The 19,361-nt window shown below is 45.0% G+C and overlaps 1 protein-coding gene across 1 annotated transcript in view; it reads right to left on the reverse strand.

Moving 5' to 3' along the window:
- LOC149348178 (fatty acid synthase-like) overlaps window positions 1–19,361 on the reverse strand; it is a 73,116-nt gene that overhangs the window by 43,145 nt on the left and 10,610 nt on the right. Inside the window, exons 2-10 of the mRNA XM_089585760.1 lie at window positions 18,378–18,704; window positions 14,134–14,334; window positions 12,603–12,725; window positions 11,452–11,685; window positions 9,468–9,769; window positions 5,651–6,034; window positions 3,733–3,922; window positions 2,745–2,974; window positions 920–1,123 (exon numbers count right to left, since the gene is read on the reverse strand). Of these exons, the coding sequence (XP_089441886.1) occupies window positions 920–1,123; window positions 2,745–2,974; window positions 3,733–3,922; window positions 5,651–6,034; window positions 9,468–9,769; window positions 11,452–11,685; window positions 12,603–12,725; window positions 14,134–14,334; window positions 18,378–18,704 (2,195 nt within the window). The remainder of the gene's footprint in view (window positions 1–919; window positions 1,124–2,744; window positions 2,975–3,732; window positions 3,923–5,650; window positions 6,035–9,467; window positions 9,770–11,451; window positions 11,686–12,602; window positions 12,726–14,133; window positions 14,335–18,377; window positions 18,705–19,361) is intronic.

Here is a 19,361-nt window from a genome sequence, read left to right on the forward strand (position 1 = left end):
AGAATGAGTCGCCATCAAAAGTGTGCATGCTTACCTTTGCTGAAAGCGATTGGTTTATAGCAGGCAGTTCAAGTGTTGTTGAGCGGATTGGACGCATAGGGCAAACCTACCACTCTAGAAGTTAATTTCCTGCCTGCGTCCTTAACTATGGCGCAGTCAAGCATGTGTGACAGACAGATACGCGTCTTGGCATCATGCCACCGAGAAAGCTAGTTTCACTCAACTTTTCAGTGGAAGCAATGAAGCCCATTTCGCCCTTACTTGAAGACGAAGGGCTGCGCTATACCATCATCCATGAGTTGAAAATAGCAGTCGATGATTTGAGTTCTTGTAATTTTGAGACGTAGCAATAATTGATACAAAAATTTCGACAGTACTCTAACAAAACTTGCAGATACCTGACGTATTGAGCACCTCTAAATATGAGGAATGGGGGGGGGGCGCATTCGATATATCGAGTCGCGATTTATCCATGGATTACCTCGGTTGCACCTAAGGGATAAGGTAACGCCTCATAGGGCCTAAACATTGAATTGAGTAAACCTAATCCACAGTTTCTGGTTTTTGTAGTCTCTGAGCGCTCCAAACAATTGCAGATAACCGGTGCCCTTGTCCACATAACTGCAAATTTTCTAAACCTACCTCTCTAAAAGCCCTAAACCATCCATTGATTTGTGCTTAACCATAAACTGACAGTCCTGCGTAATGTAAGGTCAGGCATGGCCTTCTTGCTGATACCATCCGTCGTCAATACATCTGCTAGTATGCCCAGAAGCGACAGCTACAATTTTTCGCTTTTGCTTTACCGTCACCAAAATAGGCGCTCTGAAATCAAAACACTCACTGAAGTGGACGTAACTTGCTCTAAGCATAGTATGTAATGGCCTTCTGGACTTTCAAGATAGGTAAACATGCTCACCTGTAAGAGGCAGTGGGGCCCAACCTCTACGAAAATGGCGTACTTGGGAGCATGCAGGAGAGCCTCGTTAAAGAGCACGGGCGAAACGAGGTTGTCGACGAGGTACTCCACGGAGCAGCTTTGGCCTATGGGCTCATGCCAGTGACTTTCGCGCACCGAGGAGCTGACCCAGCGTTTGCTACGTGGCTTCGCCTCTTTTATTACCTGCGTAGCGAGAGATCGCTGTAACGGGTATACCTACCAAAGATGTACTCTAACGCGGCAAAGATCACTCAGTGGGCTTTCCAAAGAGAGAAACGAAAGAGGTAAAATATTTAGGCATAAAAACCAGCCGTTAGTATGTGACTTGATGCATAATAAATCACTTTGCCCAAATTTGGTTAGGCGCTGAGGTGGTCTTCCTGTCTGTTTCTACCCTTTTGTCCCATTATATTACGCTAGTTCTTTTAATCAGTCATGAATAGCCAAGTAGCCCAGCTTTGTGCCTTGACGACGGATAGAAGCTGGCTTGGGTCGATAGGCGTCATTCTAATCAGATTTATATTATAGTGATTGAAAATAAAGTTGTTAAAATGTAAAAAGAACAAAAGAAAAACATAGGTGTCACCACATCGCCTTAAAACTGAAGTAGAAGGCATGTGTCGACGCCGATATTCTGGAGCAAATCTCAAAGGCAATGATACAAAGTCATCTAGTTTAGGAGGATGGCAACCGACCCTTTTCGTTGAGATTGGAACGAGTTTGAATGGGCTTGCAGGAAGGCTTTGTATTCCAAGTTTCTCTACACTCCATGTGTCTTTTGGTACTGTACAAACATCACCATTGCCAAAAAAATTGAGATAGTGAATTTGTACTCGCAACAGCAATCGAATAGAGCAGTTCTCGGTGTCCATTTGAATGAATAATTATACTTTTTGTGGATAGTGATAAAACAGATTCTAGGAAAGTGAGCAAATTTTTTCCTACTTTTTAAAAATCTTTGAGCACTAAGTAGGTACTGCAGACGCGGTGGACGCCTTGGTCGCAGACATGTATTTTGTCTCCAACAGGAAGATAGGTTGTGCGTGCCAAGTGTGTTTTACATCTGAAAACCACATTGCCTCTCCTTGATTCTTTTTTGTTCTTGGAGAATAAGAAACCTTTAAAAGAATTTTTTTTTCTAGTGATTACGGCTTCAAAGAAAAAACCAATTAAAGAAAAGTATGCTAGTGCTGGAGGCCAAGAATAAGTAAACGTCGAAGTTACCTCACCTTCATGCTTTTCTTGAAGCACTGGCGGACACAAAAATCGTTCTTAAGTCGATTATTCTGTACAGATGATGATACATACAATCTTTATTGATGAAATTGTTTTTGAGAGACGGAAAATGAGTATTCCAAGGCTTTAGATGCTACTAAGTGAATATTCTTTCTGAGTAAGAAACAAATGCTCGATTTCCATTCGTTCCATTCGTTCCATTCGTCCTCATCCATTTCAAAACTTTGTAACTGCCCTTGAAGACGCATAATAGCTGTGTATTCTTACCCTGTTGTTAACAGTTCCTTTATTGTTTGATATTTCATTTGTGATTTTAACTTTTTGTATTTCTCACTTTGTACATTTTGCTGCATTTTGTTTCCTTGCATTTTGTGTTTTTCCCACTCCTGCCATAGCGCATACAAATTGCGCTGCAGTATGTATAAATAAATAAATAAATTTTCTCGGGGTTCACCTCAGGGCACAGCGAATGCGATTATTGATTGATTGGTTGGCCTCAAATAAAATGGCACATATTAGCGAGGTTTGTTTTCAATACACGACGAAAAAGTCAAGATACATGGTTCACCTGCTGCAGGCAATCCCGAAACGCTGGTGCGATGATCTTCATATGCTGCGAATGAAAGGCAACATTCATGCTTTCGACCTCTCGGACAAAAATGCCTTCCGCTTTGAACTCTTCGACCAACTCAGCTACGATATCAGCAGGCCCCGAGATGGTCACCGAGTCTTCGGCATTGTGGCACGCTGGGACAACGCCGTCGCGACAGCGCTTAGCCACATCTTCCCACGGTAACCCTGGAAAAATATTGCACGGCATTCGTGAACAAAGCACCTACGCTAAAGTGATGTCATGTTGCAGAAAAACCCTCCTTGGCACTCTTTACAGGGTGTGCCCAAGGAGTCAGGTTTTGCATTAGTAGGGCCCTTGTCTGAGTCGCTTTGGGACGTTGAACCCCATAAACCAAACCAATGGAAAAGATACCCTTACAGTTAGGGATTTTCCGTTCCTTTAAAATTTAAGCGGATCATCCTTGTCTTAGGCTTAGTGAACATCTTTCTTAGGCTTAGTGAACTGAAGACGAGAATCAGGCCTCGGCAGGCTTGCCTCCTACAAACGCTACAAAATACTAGAGATGTCGGGTCTCGCGTTACGTTTCAGTGCGAAAGCTCAGTTCTAACGCTGCGGCAGAGCTTAAAACATTCATGGCTGCTTAAAACTAAGCCAAAGCAAGAATTCCTTAACTCTGCACACATTTTATCAAATGCATTTCTCATGCGGACTTCCGAGGCTAGCCGACATCTGTAGCCACATCTGGCTAGAAATCGCGAGTACCTATTACTCACCATGTAATCAACAATGTCACGAATTTCATTCAGAGGCGAGGAAAAATTCTTATTCTAAGCCTAAATATCTTAGTAGTATATGCATTTTTATTAGTGCACAACGCAAAAGAAACACTATATGTGAGACAATAGAATTTTGCTTTTGGGGGAAAGCTGAGGGAGATTCCCTGAGTGCTCCTTTCATGAAAAAAAATTGGCGCGGTACCTACCCACTGCTGCCATAGCTCCCTTGGGAAGGTTTCCCAGGTCAACGCAGCGCCCTCGCCAGTACGCGCACAGCACAGCCTCTTCATCTGTCAAGCAGCCGTCGGCGTAGGCGCAGCCGATTTCCCCTATAGAGTGGCCCACCATGCCGTCTGGTTGAATGCCCACAGCTCCGAGCGTATTTACGAGGGCCACCTGTCATAGCAAAATAACGCCGCGGATCATGTACACGGAAGCGCGATGCGAAACGAAACATATCTAACCCGCGAACCAAATTATTTTTGCTCCTTCATCGCGCCTGGAAAAGAAAAGAAAATTCACACAAAAAATATCTTGGAACTGTAGCGCGGGAATTTGTCATTTTAAAGACTGCATCCAGCACTTCACCCCAACCGCCGATTTTGACACCGATGTGGTGGTAATTTAGGCAAGTTCCAACGCTCCAGAGGGGGCGGAGGTGTATATGGAACGATCGCTGATGAGCACCTGCACTTATTTTCCGATGTCCTGACTGGGCTGCGCTCAGAGGTGTAGGCTGGATGCAGGAGAGGTGCAGGCTGGGCAGGCCCTAGAATTGTGGGATTCGTACGCGTACGCTAAAAAACTTAGAAGTTATGAAAGGAATATTGTTTGTGCAATTCGCCTTCAGCTTGGAAACCAGATTTTGGTGACATTAAGTAACTCCGACGCCTTTGGCCGAATATGGCTCTCACGGAACGACGTGCGTGATTGCGTCACCCGCCGGAAATCCGCGGTAAAAAACTCAGAATGCGCAAAAGCGAGAACAAAAAACAAGCAGAATTAGCGACGTCGGCGCACGTCCAGAGAAGCTGCCAGAGTGATATCAATGCTTTCGAGAAGCTGTGAAGTAAAAAAAAAACTGCAAAGTAGTGACGCGGCGGACGGCCCCAGTTTCAGTTCACGACTTCCCACATGTCAAAAATAATACATGCTGTAGCACTTATGTCGTTGTTTGTAAATTTACTAAAAACTTGTTCAGTGCACGTTAAAGAACCTCAGGTCGTGTAAATTTCTGGTCTTTCACTACGACATCCCTAATAGGCTGAGTCGCTTTGGGAAGTTAAACCCCAAGAAACTAAACAACACTAAAAACTTATCAAGGCAGTTTTATAAACTGCCAGCCATACATTCCACGATGCTGCGTTTGTAGCAACCCCCAAGCCTGATATTCTGAGAGCCGATGTGAAAATTGTGCAGCGCCCTTGCTTTAAAAATTTGATGCAGAAAAAAAACAACAGCATATATACCTGCTACATTCCCCACCTCTGTGATCAAAAGGAGACTCCCCTTCTTCCCAGACTTTTGCTTGTACTCGCTTTAAACTCCGCAGCTTCGTGAGAGTACCCTTTTTACACTACTAGTAAGAAAACTGCTGGCAGAAAGGATTTATAACCAAAGCACAACAGGTAATCGGCCCAGTATTGCAAATGTATGGTTTCTCTTTCCTCATCGCGCCCCCTCTTCTCGTCGATCTCTTTTTCGTGCACATGCAGCTCACTCTTCATGAGGAAAAAAAATGGGTGCTGTATTCTGAATTTACCGCTAGTTTTGTTTCTTTCAGTTTACAGGGCAGTGTGAAGTAAGCCGCACAAATAATATAAGGCACGCAGATAGAGTTATTGAAGAACCTACCACTACCCTATGCAACAATAACTAATGGACACGTTGGTCAGACATGATTTCTTGTGCAACCGCGCCACGGCACAAGTCCAGAGGACAAGAAGGGACAATACTCAACGCTGTATCGCTGCATCGGACGATACAGCGCTGTGTATCGTCACTTCTTGTCCTCTGGCCTTGTGCCGTTGCGCTGTTGCACAAAAAAATCAAATCTACCACTACCGTATTCTCCCTGATACGCTTTTCATAACGTTAGTGATAAAGATCTCAGGCAATACGCACCTGAATGGCTGCAATGGACGCCTGCACTGTCGCCATGCACTGGTCGCCGGTCTCGTTGGTCAGCATGTCGATGAGATCAACGCCGAATTCCTCCAAAACTTTGTGTGACTTGTAGATGGAGCTGGAGAACACTTCGAGCTGCATCATCTGGCGGGCCATCCCTTTCCACTGGCAGCCCATACCGGTGAAGACCAACCACAGAGGGCGCTTCTCGAATGGGGCACGCTCTGCTGCTTTGACAACTCCCCTGTCGGAACCGTCCACCGGAATCACAGCGAAGCCCCGGTATGGGAACTGCTTTACGCTTGGCTGCCCGACCCGGTTTAGTAGCGAGTATGCGGAGTCAGGGTATGGTCCTTCCTCTTCCAGCCGGTCGAGAGTGCGCTAGAACCGACGTCCAAATCTTTATTCTGACGTCGTATACGCATCAGCAAAAGCGCAAGAAACTACTCTGTGGTACCGCGGATACAGGATACCGCACTCATGACAATAGCAAGTGGCAAATATGGGCCCTTGGGTAGGAATCATGCACTCATCCGAGAAATAAACTAGTAAGGAGCGCTTTTCAACGCGTGTAATGAAATTTACCCTGAGCACTGTCGTTAAAAGCGTGGCACTAATTACGTCATTGATTTCGCATTTTGTTTAAAAGAACATGCCCCTTTTTTTTGACCATGATGATTATCGTCGCTGGCCCTCTGCGTTGAAAAGAATTTTTCAGCTAACAGTGCCATCTTACCTTACAACAGACAGGCTGACGTTCAAACGTGTCTGCTGCTCATAACCCCCGTCTGAAGACCAGTGCAGTACAAAACAGTGCATTTTGTGCATGGTACATAAGAAAGCTTCAACAAAGCACACACCGATCTTGTTTAGTACGCTGGACTACTTTGTTTTGTGTTCGTCCTTACTAATGCCTTCAACAGCTATTCAGACAATGTTTACAAAGTCCATATGATAGCAACAGCGCGAAAAATTATGTTATGATATTACAAACAAGCGTCATAATGAAAACGCGCCTGCTGTATAGTGCAGGTCCGCTCCACTAGGTTCTCGTACTGAGGAAAGTCTTCTGGAGAGGGAGAAAGGGGATGGCCGTTCAGAAAAAAACCGCAGTTGACTGTTCAGGCCGAACACCATCTTCCTGTTACTACTTAGGGTCCATGGCGGATGAAGAAGAACATATTAATATTAAATCATTCGTAAGGGCCCATCCAGGATGAACTCGCTGATTCCGGAAGCCTACGGAGCACTACGTGACGCGAAATCACTGGAAGTACAACTCTTGATTCCGCTCCCCCAGCCTCGATCGCGGTCCTGCCATTAATAAGCTCACTGACTAGTATTTTAGTTTATTTTCTTTTTCATTTCAGTACGGGTGCTTTTGTGTTCAGAAATCGGTGGGATTGACGTGGTGCCGGTGGCTTTCAGAATTTTCTGGTAATTCACTTCGTCGTTGTCGTTTGTACCGTCAGCGGAGTTTATGCGAGCTGCTGCCGTACGCAGATGAGGTAGAGCCAATGGCTTCAGGTTACGTGGCGCTCCGTCCGCATCCCGTATTCGCGATTTCGGCGGTCGTCTGGATGGGTCTTTATACACGCGACGCTAAACTTCGAAGGAAAACTATTCTCGTTAGTGTGTTCTTAGAGCTGCTGTATTAGCCAATTTTTGCAATAGAAAAAAAGATATTTTTGTTGTTTTGCTAATTCACCGAAAGATCTGTTTTTATTTGTTCCTACATTAAATATTTATTGAGTGCTCTCTTGCAGTCATGAAAGAAAAACATTGAGGCGCATTTCACAGCTGCTTCTTGGTGATCTCGACATTGTTGTTCTGGATCGCTTCCTTTCACAGCTGCATCCTGCCGGCACCTGTACAACGCATCTGCGCGGGTGGCTTCACAAAAAATATTTAGTATCGGAATCCTTCTGTGCTTTATTTTCGGGGCATCTCAGTAAAGCTCTGTCGAATGTCTGAAAAGTGCCCTTTCACACCTTTCTGTATAGTGGATTTTAGAACAGGGGACCCCAGTAAAACGCGCGCACTGGACACCTTTACAATATGTGTTCTCTACGCAGCTGTGCGGTAGGCTTGGGTTCGTTGACTAGAGCACTATTGCGGCTGAGAAAAGAAAGGCTAAAGAAATTAAAATGTTTTTGTTTGATATATATGGTTATTTCCTACAGAACTAAATTTGCATACAATAACCGATAGAAACGCAACATCCAAGGGAAGGTTTCGACCTTTTTTTAGAATGTTTTCAACGCGCAGGCCATACAGAGCGAAAGCTTCGCGTGCCTGTTGTTTACCGTGAACGCGAGAGACATTGCAGGTGGTGGTGGTTGAAGCATTTATTAAGTGTAGCGGCAACGAAGAAAGGTGGCGAAGCGAGAGGCCCCACTTCGACGGACGCCGCTAAGCTGTCCGAATTCGACGCGGCGTTGGGGCGCAAGCTATTTTGGCAAAATAGTGTTCGCCGAAAACATTAACCGTAGATGCTAGGCGCGCCTTATGTTCTACGCATGCGCAGTTCGATCCCTCAAACTTCTTGGTGACTCCAAGGCTTGGAGCCCCCTATTCTAAAACTCTCTAACACCTTCCTTTGCAGTATTGTCCGAGTAATCATTGTCTGTAATGTCGCTGTTTAATTGAACTTTGGAACAGTTGGTCGCATCTTACGACAGCGCGCCCCACCCATTAAGAACGAAGGTTTTATGTGCCATATTTTAGCCTGGGCCAACAAAAAACCTTGTGTCTACCGCTCTTTGGCCTTTGATGCCCTTGCACCCCCCCCCCCCCCCCCAAAAAAAAAAAAAAACAGCATCATCGACAACGCAGGTTGCGCGGCGCGCGGGGAGCGACCTGCGTGCACGGGGTGGTCACATAATTACAGGTGAATCTGCGCCCCACATGAAGGCAAGAAAGGTATACTCAGCGACAACATTTACTGCGAATAGAGTCAATGGTACAGGGCCGAAACGCGGACCCTCTTCCTACGCAGTGGACTATAGCGGTACGTTCCAGGTAACAAATTCCTCTTAAAAGACGGCTTATTGGTACTTTTATATTTAAAAGGCATAGTTCAGGCATAACTGCTCACTTTGAGCGTTAAAGGCCCACTAGTAAAATAAATCCGTTAGAATAAATTGCTTAGGGACGTCGGGTTAGAAGCGGCATCCATAGATGGCGCCAATTACCTCTACGACAGAGGGAAGCAACCGCGCATCGAGTAATGTGCCAGGCAACCGTCGTGCAGCCGATGTATGGGCGCAGTCACACAATTACAGATGCTGCTGTCCTGCACATTTCTATTCAGTGCCATAAAAAGTTGCCAAGTTTAATGCCAGCAAGAGAAGCTTGTCAGCTGATCTCAACACCCCGATGATATCCGGGTAATTCGAGCCACGCATTATTGCTGCTAGTTTTTTTAAATAAGTGTTTTTTACTTAGACGATGAACTAATTTTCTGCTAGTCAGTTTTAGTGCACCCATGCGCAAATGGCAGCAACAGAGGTTGTACTCACTCCGTAGGTTTTAAGAGCCTTCTTCCAGTAAGAGGAGCATTTACTGTCGAGCATTTGTTTCAGTTCAGAGCGTCATTGTTTTGCATTATGTTGCTGCTATCTTCACATGAAAAGTAAACAGCGGACGCTCATTTAGGCAGCAGGTTTAAAAGAAAAATTTGAGTCCTGAAAGCGGTTTTAGGGTTTTGAGAGAATTTGATGTGAAATGCAGAGAAATCTTGGAACGGATCACAGCACAAATTCGTGTTGTAGAAAAAAACCGGAAGATCTACTTTGAGGGCAAGTGGACTCACCGCAAGAGACTCTTGACTCCGGCCAGCCATGAAAATTAACCTTGGAAGGTTTGCCTTATCACGCGCCGTATCGTCCACGTGTGGTCCTTCTCTCGATTCAAGAATAATGTGCGCAGTGGTGCCTCCCAGACCGAATGAATTTATGCCAACAGGACCACCTGAGAAGGGTGTCCCCTTGTCGACAACTTCAATGCTGCCATCATGGAGAGACGGAATGTCGGGATTGGGTTTTCTGAAGTGCAGGTTGCCAGCGATGATTCCAGTCTCCATGGCAAGGATGACCTTGGCTATCGAGCTGAGAGCTGGAAAAAGACGTTAAGAAGCATTGCGCTGTTGTCACGCGTCCGGTGAGATTTTGATCCCATATGTCTTTATCAAATTGTAAGCAAAATCGCCGTTTACTATGCGAAAGCGTTTTTCGCTCCATACACGTCGTGTTTGAACTAGCTTATGATTGTGTGTACCTCGTTTTTAATTATAGGAGCATGTTTAACTTTTTCACTTTTCATGTAGAAAAAATACTCGGGATTGTTTCCTCTAGAAACAATCGTGAAACAGACCTTGGGATTGCAGGTCTGCTGTCATGTGATAACGTTGAAATACTTCTGTTGCGTGTAAATGTGCGGCATGGTTATTAGGTTGGTACACTTGGCATTTCAACGCCAGTTTTGACCTAGCAGTTTTCTTTCGTAAGCCTCTTTTTTTCTCTGCGTTGATTTTATTGTGTTACCGGCTAAAACACTCAGGCTGAGAAATTTTCATATTAACGTGATCTTTCATGCATCCCCTTCTTTGTAGCCAGCCACCGCATCAGTACCTGAAAGTGTTCGGGGCATAGACAGATAGAGAGAATGACGAACGGAAAGGCAGGGGGGTTCACTAGGGGACGCCCAGTGTGCTACCCTACACGCGAGAAGGGGGACGAAAGGAGAGATAGAAAGGGGAGAGAGGAAGATAGACCATTTTTTCTCTTGTCCTTAGTCCGTATCTAACTGGGAATACATTTTTAATGGTCGTCTCAGGTTGCGGAATGCAACACAGGTCTCTCATTAAAGGCGGATGCCAATGACTGATGGCGTACGGCTGTGCTGCGGCGGTACAATCCGAGAACCAGGAAGCACCTTCGAGATCTTGAACGCTACGCAGGATTGACGGCGCTGGAGACAAGTAGCACACTAGTCGACAATATCAGCAACTAAGCTACTGTACGCTTTCCCCACAAGTCAACAAACCGTCTCAGTCGGCGGACACATGGTGCAAGGAAAATAACCGCCATAAATTTACGGTCCCAATGCGGTCACAGCGACTGAGCGTTTGGCGAATACGAAGTAAAGCCCGCGGACAGCGCTTTAAGGCTGTTTCACGTAGTGCGACGCGAACGAAAAAGTGCGGCCCTGTCGCGTGGTCGCTGCGACGCCAATCCCAGCCGCTATTTCACAAGCTAATGATCTCAGTCCGTGCAACGCGAGCGACTTTTCGTAGGCAAGAAATACTTTAGCGAATATAAACGCCAAAACCCTCGTTACGCATTCATTTTGTAATCATGACTAATTCTATTGATGTGTCGTGCAATATTATGTCCGATAAAACATTTTATGTAGGATGTTTTGCGCTCATCGACTGATACGCAACTACGCGCAGCCTGCTTCCCTAGAAATTCTATTGGTTGACTCCTGGGTCGCTCGCAACGATCGCGCCGACGATGCGGCAGTGCGACCAACTCGTTGAAAATGTGTCGCACAGGGTTTGCAACGACAGCGACACGCCGCTCTGTCGCAAAACTTCGGTAATCAAACAGTAATGCGGCTTCAATCCCATCGTGTGCAACAAACTTTAACGCGCATGAGAGTTGAAAGAGACCGACTGAAAGTCCGGCTAACACCATTGAAGCTCGTGGTACATTGCGCTGCACTCCTGCAACAAAACATTTATCAGCAACAGGCATCCACGGCATAGATGTAAACGGCAATTGCAATGTTATTACCAGCGGCAGGTTCCCCATGTCCCACGTTGCTTTTGACGGCTCCAACCTTGAGCGGAGTTTCGCGCCCGGGTTGACAGAACGCGTTTCGGATGGCGCTCATTTCTTGCCTGTCACCGGTGGGGGTTCCCGTACCGTGTGCCTCCACATAGGAAACTTTCCGTGGATCTAACCTGGCCTCGGCGTAGACATCTCTGAGGAGCCGTTCCTGAGCCTTGCTGGACGGAAAGGTGAACCCTGGAACATCGTACACCAGTTGCTAGTAGCAGACGTGTTGCTGGCCAGAAAAATTTCCGTAGGGTATCGACGAAAAGGACTATTATATACAAAATCTTTTATACTGAATCCTGTGACTCAGAATAAAAAAAATACAATAAACAGTGTGTAATATAAAAATGAATGCAAGGTCCGAAAACATTGAAGGCACAGTAACCGGCAGACAGTAAGCTGCAGGCAGTAAGCTGCAAGCAGTATGCAGCACAACAAAGTTAGCATTTTCTGGAGTAAAACGGCAACTTCTATGCCGCGCACCTCTCAGTAATTGAACTCAGAATTCTCTCTATGCAACGTTTGATGTGTATCAGAGCCCAGCGTTCGTATGGAGAACGGTATTATTAAAAAATGTCTAATATTCACCGAGAATGGAGACCAAGAAGAGGAATTTTGTACGCATGATTTTTTTTTTTTCAGTTTGTATACGCGAAGAAGCGGGTACATGATCAGGCAAGAAATGACTGAATCCTCCGGGCCCACGAACTGAACACCTATTAAAGCGGGGCGGAACTGCATGCACAAGAAGCTGAGCAGCCGGAAGATTCTGACTATCCGCGATAATATTTTTCGAACTTCTTGCAAGAATGGCTCTCATTGTTGTGAGAATAAGTAGCCATAAAAGTGAGAGAACAAAACAAGTTCTCTTCACGCAGCTTGTATAACAAGTTAGCTCCTTCAAATTTGCCTGCTTTTGACTACCCGATTACACATCGCTGTAGTTAATCTCGGCCAACAGCATCTTCTTCCAGTTACTTTTGACGGCGAATGTACCTGACATTCAGTAGGACCGATGGCCGACGTTCGGTTAAACCCCAGATGTGCTGACGAGTTGAGTTTTACCGAATACGGTGAACTGAACATACTTTTAGCGATACACCCACCTTCGCTCCTGTAACCGTCCGAATAAACCTTGGTGTGGGTGACCTTGGCGTAGATTCGAAGAGCCTCCGATGCACGTTGAAGGAAAAACACCCCCACAGTTTCACTTCGGACGTAGCCATTGCCTGAAAAAAGCCTGTGCTCAGCGATCCTCTGTGCTCTCTCCTACGCTTGCTGCAGAGCAGTCTCAAACATTGGTGGATTGGGAGCCAAATTGAATAACTGTTCTTTTCCCTATCCATTGCTTTTGGCCTGCTTCTCATTTCTTTCACATGACGCAAGAAGTGCAGCCGTAATGGTGTTGAGTGGAGGCGACGCTTGCATATAATATTTGTTTCGATATATTGCGCCTGGCACTGGCCAGCCTTCCCCCGTTTTGAATGCTTCCACAATTGAAAGGCGCACCGCCACCGCCAAGAGATCTGTTTCCGCTAAAAAACTGCTGGTTTTATGCTTTTTCCTACCGTTTTTTGAACTCAGAGCTTCACCGAGGTACAGTCTTTGTCAGAAGGAACAGGCGGCATGGTTTGCTTCTCATTCGTATAGTAGAGCCCTTATGGCTTCCCTAAAGATCAAAAAGTTCTTCAAATGTGAGAACAGGGGATTTCCTTACCATACAAAGATTTAAAGCTTGAGGGCTGGCATGATAGCTTTACTATGCGAATAAGCAGTAAACCATGCAGCCTGGTTACTTTTGAAAAAGACTGCACGTTCTAGACCACTAGAGCGCTATGTTGAGCAGTGCAGTTTCTTAGGCCCTTTACGCACCCTTGTGGCTTGATGTTCTCAAGCCAGTGATAACAAATTTGAACATAACGGCGCGCCTACGACCTCAGCAGAACAAGACAAAAAACTTGAAGGAATTGTTGAGCGCTAAAAAACCACGGAAAAAGGACAAACACACGGGACGAAGCGCTTTCTAGCAATTGTTTTAATCTCAAAAGGAACATGACTATATACACACATTTGACGTCATATAATGCACAGAAGAGATACGCACGCGCTGACAAGAATAAAAATGAAGGAAAGAAAAGGAAAACAGGTAAAAAACTACGCGCGCTTAGAACAGCCGAAGATTGCTATTCCTGAGATAGGTTAATTCAGTTCCCCCTAACATCACCGAAGGGGAGCTGACGCATTGCTTATCCGGAGCAACGTGCATTGCGAAAGCTTCGATAATTTCTCTTTCCCGTCTGTTTCGAGCCCTACCTATAACCTTGGTGTTTTTTAGCAGTGGTGTGCATTTACAGTGTGCACAATGAGGTGCCAGATTACCGGATTTTGCAATTTGTTCACATAATCTTTCGTGTTCCCGGAGCCTCTTGTTAAGGCATCTGCCCGTTTGCCCAACGTAAGTTCGTTGGCAGCTGAGTGGAATGCTGAGTGAAGGCAGCTGGAGTGGAACAGTTGCTAGAAAGCGCTTCGTCCCGTGTGTTCGTCCTTTTTCCGTGGTTTTTTAGCGCTCAACAATTCCTTCAAGTATGTATTTCCAACTAGCCCCAGTAGTAGCTCTTTTGAAGACAAAAAACTCACTACGGGAATCGAAGGTCATGCAGGCTCCGTCAGGCGACAGTACTCCAAGGCGTAGCAAACCCAACGACTTACTGGCTTTCAGGCATACCGAGCTACCGCCTACGATGGCCGCCTCGCACTGTCCGGAACGAATCGCCAGCACGGCCTCGTTAAGCGCCGTCAGCGTCGAAGAGCACGCTGTGTCTATTGCCATACTTTGTCCTGGAAGGAAAGTGAAAGGCCGAAACGAACGCTATGACCAGTGAAAAGTTCCCTGCGGCTACTTTGCAATACAATTCAATTCATTTATTTTCCAGTCGAGGTTGAAGGTTTTCAGGCGAAAAGCTCTTTTATGACAAATTGAAAATTGCCTGGAGGCCCATACATGGTAGCAGTGATCTCAGTATAAATATCACTGCGAGTTCGGTTCTTCAGACAAGATTTCAAACAAATCCTGAATACTCTAGTTTAACCAAAACAATCGCAACAAAACAAAACAGTTAAATATGCGAGGTGTTTTTTTAACATTTATATTTTTCTCTCAAAACGTATGAGAGATAACTCGGTGCGGTCCCTTGAGCTGGATTGTATATTAAAGCGGACATGATGTACGTACCTCATAAGGATCAACAGGATAATGATTAATTAACTAAAATGTCATAAAAGATTTCTTTCTTTTTTATTCAAAGGGGCCAAGTGATATTGCGAAATTGACGGCCCTCAACGACGGAGGTGAGCTTTGTTTTTAAATTTTCTATATTGGCAATGTGTTTCAGAAATGCAAAATAGTTGTTTTTTTCATTTAAGTTAAATATTTGTCAAATTATCTCTACGAGGTACATAAAGTGCGCCGCTTTGCTGTACAATCCAGCACAACAGACCACACGAGTGTATCTCCAGAGTTATTTATTTATTTATTTATTTGTTTTAAGATACTGTCAATCCTTTTAGGGATTTTTACAGGAGTGGATTAAGTGCCCGTATACATTTGCTCATACAGCCATACACACGTTCGTACACAAGAGTATGCGAAGACCACTATTAAATTATAATCTCCAAAGATTAAAAAAACCATTTTGTAGAATTCATATGCCTTCCTCATGAACCATAACCAAACGTCCGGAACCTAATGCACCATTCAAAAAACACCCAATCAACCACTGCAACACATAAGGGCACCTTATCACGGCACGCAAATCACGCGGACTTTGCAGAAAAGTGAAGCAAGCTGGAGCGAACAACCAAATAATGTGGATGCCTGCATTTGCGTTGTAGTGGCGACCACTGAATCTTCGCTCTAGTTTTCAGTGCACACTCAGCGGCATGACGAAGCATGCTTAAACATTTTCTTGTGTTCCTCGTTGTAATAGCTGTGCGACCTGCCAAGCATTAGACCGATAACGAGGAGATACAAAAGAGACTCGCTGTATGTTCTACAGCAGCAATTATTTCACTAACATGACTTTCGATCCTCTCAGCTTCTTTTAAAAAGAGGTGCGACCTCCATGTGCATAAAAGAATCCTCAGTTATTGGCATTGTGCTTGCAATAATTTTCAGTTCACTTTTCACTTTTTATTTGTTTCATTCTGATTTGCGAGAAGGAAAAATGATAGGTGTAACGTTAGGAGATCAGAAGAGGGCGGAGTGGGTGAGAGAACAAACTCGGGTTAATGACATCTTAGTCGCAATCAAGAGGAAGAAATGGGCTTGGGCAGGGCATGTAATGCGAAGGCAAGATAACCGCTGGTCCTTAAGGGTAATGGAGGGGATTCCAAGAGAAGGCAAACGTAGCAGGGGACGGCACAAAGTTAGGTGCGCGGATGAGATTAAGAAGTTTGCGGGAATACAGTGGCCGCAACTTGCAAAAGACAGGGTTAATTGGAGAGACATGGGAGAGGCCTTTGTCCTGCAGTGGGTGTAGTCAGGCTGATGATGATGATGATGACGATTTACAGGAACCCTAGCTAAGGCAAAAGGCTAGAAGCCTGACAAAGGCCTCTGCGTATGTAGTTCAGCACACAAGGATCAAAAAGATTTAAGACCAAAATTTCAAAATATTGCTGCCCCTTTTCAGGAGACGAAAGCGATAAAACAAGCAGCACTGAAACCCCATAAATGATAACAAAGCACAAAAAAATGGAAAGAATTCAATATTTTCTAGCAATAATACGTTCTTGAGTAACTATGGGGGAATTGGATTGCTGAAATCTGGTAGTTTCTCTGTGCGATTTAGTAGGGACGGTTTTTGAAACTGTACATTTTGCCAACCGTAGTTTTTCCTGACTATAGGGATTTTCATGCTATGTGTGCGAAAGCAATACTCTTGTGGGGAGTTTGCTGCGCTATAAAGTCTGTTGTTGTGGAAATGCTCTAAGAGTCTTTAAAAAATAATTGGTTAGCATTTATTAGTGCATACTAACCTTTCGGTAGATATTCTGGTTGCTGAGGGTAGTTTGCAAATATGCGAAAAGGCTCGCTTCAGGAGAGTACTCAAGCTCATGCAAATTGCCCTGCTCAGTTGTTCCCCTGATTAGCGAGAAATAAGTTATTTTAGTAGTAGTATAGTAGTAGTAGTATGTTTATTTGGCCATATTACATACAATATGCCCTCGAAAACAGCGCGAAAGAAGAAGCCCGAAGGCGAAACGAGGAAGTGACAAGTGACAAGTTCCTGTCACTTCCTCGTTTCGCCTTCGGGCTTCTTCTTTCGCGCTGTTTTCAGCAATGTCAATATGCCCTCGAGGTGAGGCTAAAGGAGGTAGACGAAGCATGCCTCCTGACAAGGCCTACACCCCGATCAACACATCATGGAAACGGGGGCCGAATGGACAAAAGATAAAAAACAATGAGCAAACATGATCACAATAGAGAATAGTTAATGATAGACAATAATAAATATCAATTAACAATAAACGAAACATTTAATAATATGCAAATTAAAAAAAGCAGAAGACAAACACACTCAAAAACTAAGTATACAGAATTAGCTGAAATTTAACCGGGGGGGGGGGGAGAATCGTCAGTTTTTTTCTTAAATACAGACACACTAAAACTTTCTAAAGCAATCTGAATAAGAGACTGGTAGGCATTGCACAATGTTAAAATTTGATAATCGGTTGTTTGTTTACCATAATTTGTTCTGGGTCTTGCAGTAGATAGGGCAACGGAACGTAGACCATACGCAACGTCTCTCGAATTATAAGTATTAGAAAAAGAGAGCACAAATGAGTACAATCTATTAAAGTCTATCTATTTCGCTCGTGTCTCGTGGTGTACCTTAGTGATTTTGTTCCCTTGTCTAGAACTAGCACTGCCCAGTCACACTATTAAGGTTGGTTCTCGTCTATCTGCACGGTCGACCAGAATCCTGTGGAATTAGTTCTTTTACGACTAACGAACCATATGTGGACTGCAACGTTTCCCAGCGAGAACCGATGCCAATAACCAAAATTCTGGAACAACAACCCTCTCTTTCTGGCAAGAAGTTAGAGCAGGGCCAATGATTCAACTCTCGTGTTAAAACTGAGAACACCTCCATTCCGATCCATCGAGGTCGCACGAACACAGGTAACATATTCTTCTTCACATCCGCTACCTGAGCTACATGATCAGAGCTACCTCGTTAACAATCGTATTGGATGCCAAGTAATAACTCCAGTTTTTACTTTTGATGCAACTTACTTCTAACGAACGTGGCAATAGCATCATAAACAGTTATGATGCTTCCCTCGAAATATAAGACCATAGCCTCGCAGCGAAATATAAGATGAGTAAGCGCTGAGTTGAATCACAAAAAAAACAGGATATGTGCAGTTTAATCCACAAGTTGGAGTGACCTTTGTCAGTTGTACGCTCAGGTTTCTCGATCAGTCGAAAAGCCGATCGAACAAATGCGCAGTTTACAGCGCAGACAGCTCGCTGTTTACTGTTAATGCTTCAGGATTTCTCTGATCAAGAAATACTGAAGAAAACAAACTACCGTAATCCTGTTAAAGCGATACAAAAAATATAGAGAGCAAGGCACAATCAGACAACTCAACCATCGAATAGGTCCTCGTGTGTTACGAGGTACGGACGCCTTTACACGCCCTTACAAAATTTACAGCTCGGGCTAAGCATAGCAAGCACAGCAGTCTTTATTGATGCCTAACTAAATTTGGAAAATTTTGGAAAGACACATTAGGAACTGCCTGTTAAAAAAATTAGATACCGCGACATAGTAATATCGAATGGAAGACACAGTGAGCATGTAATATCTTCGTACCGTGAAAGTCAAATGCGTTAGCTATTCGATTGGCGAACATAGCTTGCGAGCTGCCGATCATGCTGTATCCATCGATCTTGTGCACGTTGAAGCTGAAAGCCTCGTCCGATTCACAGTTGTAGGAACCAATGAAAACTCCCACCCTGCGGCCCCGCAGGGTCGCCGGGTCATAGCCGGCGTCTATAATAGCCTCGTGCGATGTCTCGAGCAAGAGGCGCATCTGGGGGTCCATCATATGTGCCTGCTTCGGGGGCACGCCAAAGAACTCCGCGTCGAATAAGGACAGGTCTCGGATCTTGCCCATCCGCTCGGGTAGGCCCAAGTGACCTGCAATCAATAAGTGTGCAGGCGTAAAAGGCATTTTGCTAATGTATGACAAATTTGACCTTTCAAATACTTTCCGCGGCATACACCCCCAGCTGTGGGTCAAGAGAATAGCTAACAATCGAGAAGGACGGACGGACGGATGGACAAGCAGGCCGGCACGCAGGTAGGTAGGTAGGCAGGCAGGCAGGGCAACGCAGGGCAGGGCAAGGCAAGGCAGGGCGGGGGACAGGGCATGGCAGGGCAGGGCAATACAGGAGGCAGGCAGGGAAAGGCGGGCAGGCAAGGTAGGCAGGCAGGTCCATGTTCAACTTTCGGCCTCAGTCCTAGTGCCTAGACACGCTACATGTTCGCTGCAAGAGAGGCCGCACTTTTCAGGCAGGAGATATAACCACATACTACACCTACACTCATAGTAACGCCATCTATTACGGAGAAAGCGTTGAACTAGGGTATCGTTTTTAGCTTGCAGTTACATCACCTGCCGCGGTTGTCCGGAAATCTTGGATTGTAACCCCACTCTAAGGGGATCCATTTATCGACAAGGAAGATTTGAAATCTGCAGAATAGAGAGCTGTGAGAATCGGTACCTGATTGTAGTGTAACGACGAAGAAGTTCCTGCTCAAGCGAAGACGACGACGAACTTCTGACCGTTGTGT

The sequence above is a fragment of the Amblyomma mixtum genome, chromosome 4, assembly GCF_055824585.1.
Source record: "Amblyomma mixtum isolate Tamu chromosome 4, ASM5582458v1, whole genome shotgun sequence".
Taxonomy (NCBI): Eukaryota; Metazoa; Arthropoda; class Arachnida; order Ixodida; family Ixodidae; genus Amblyomma; species Amblyomma mixtum.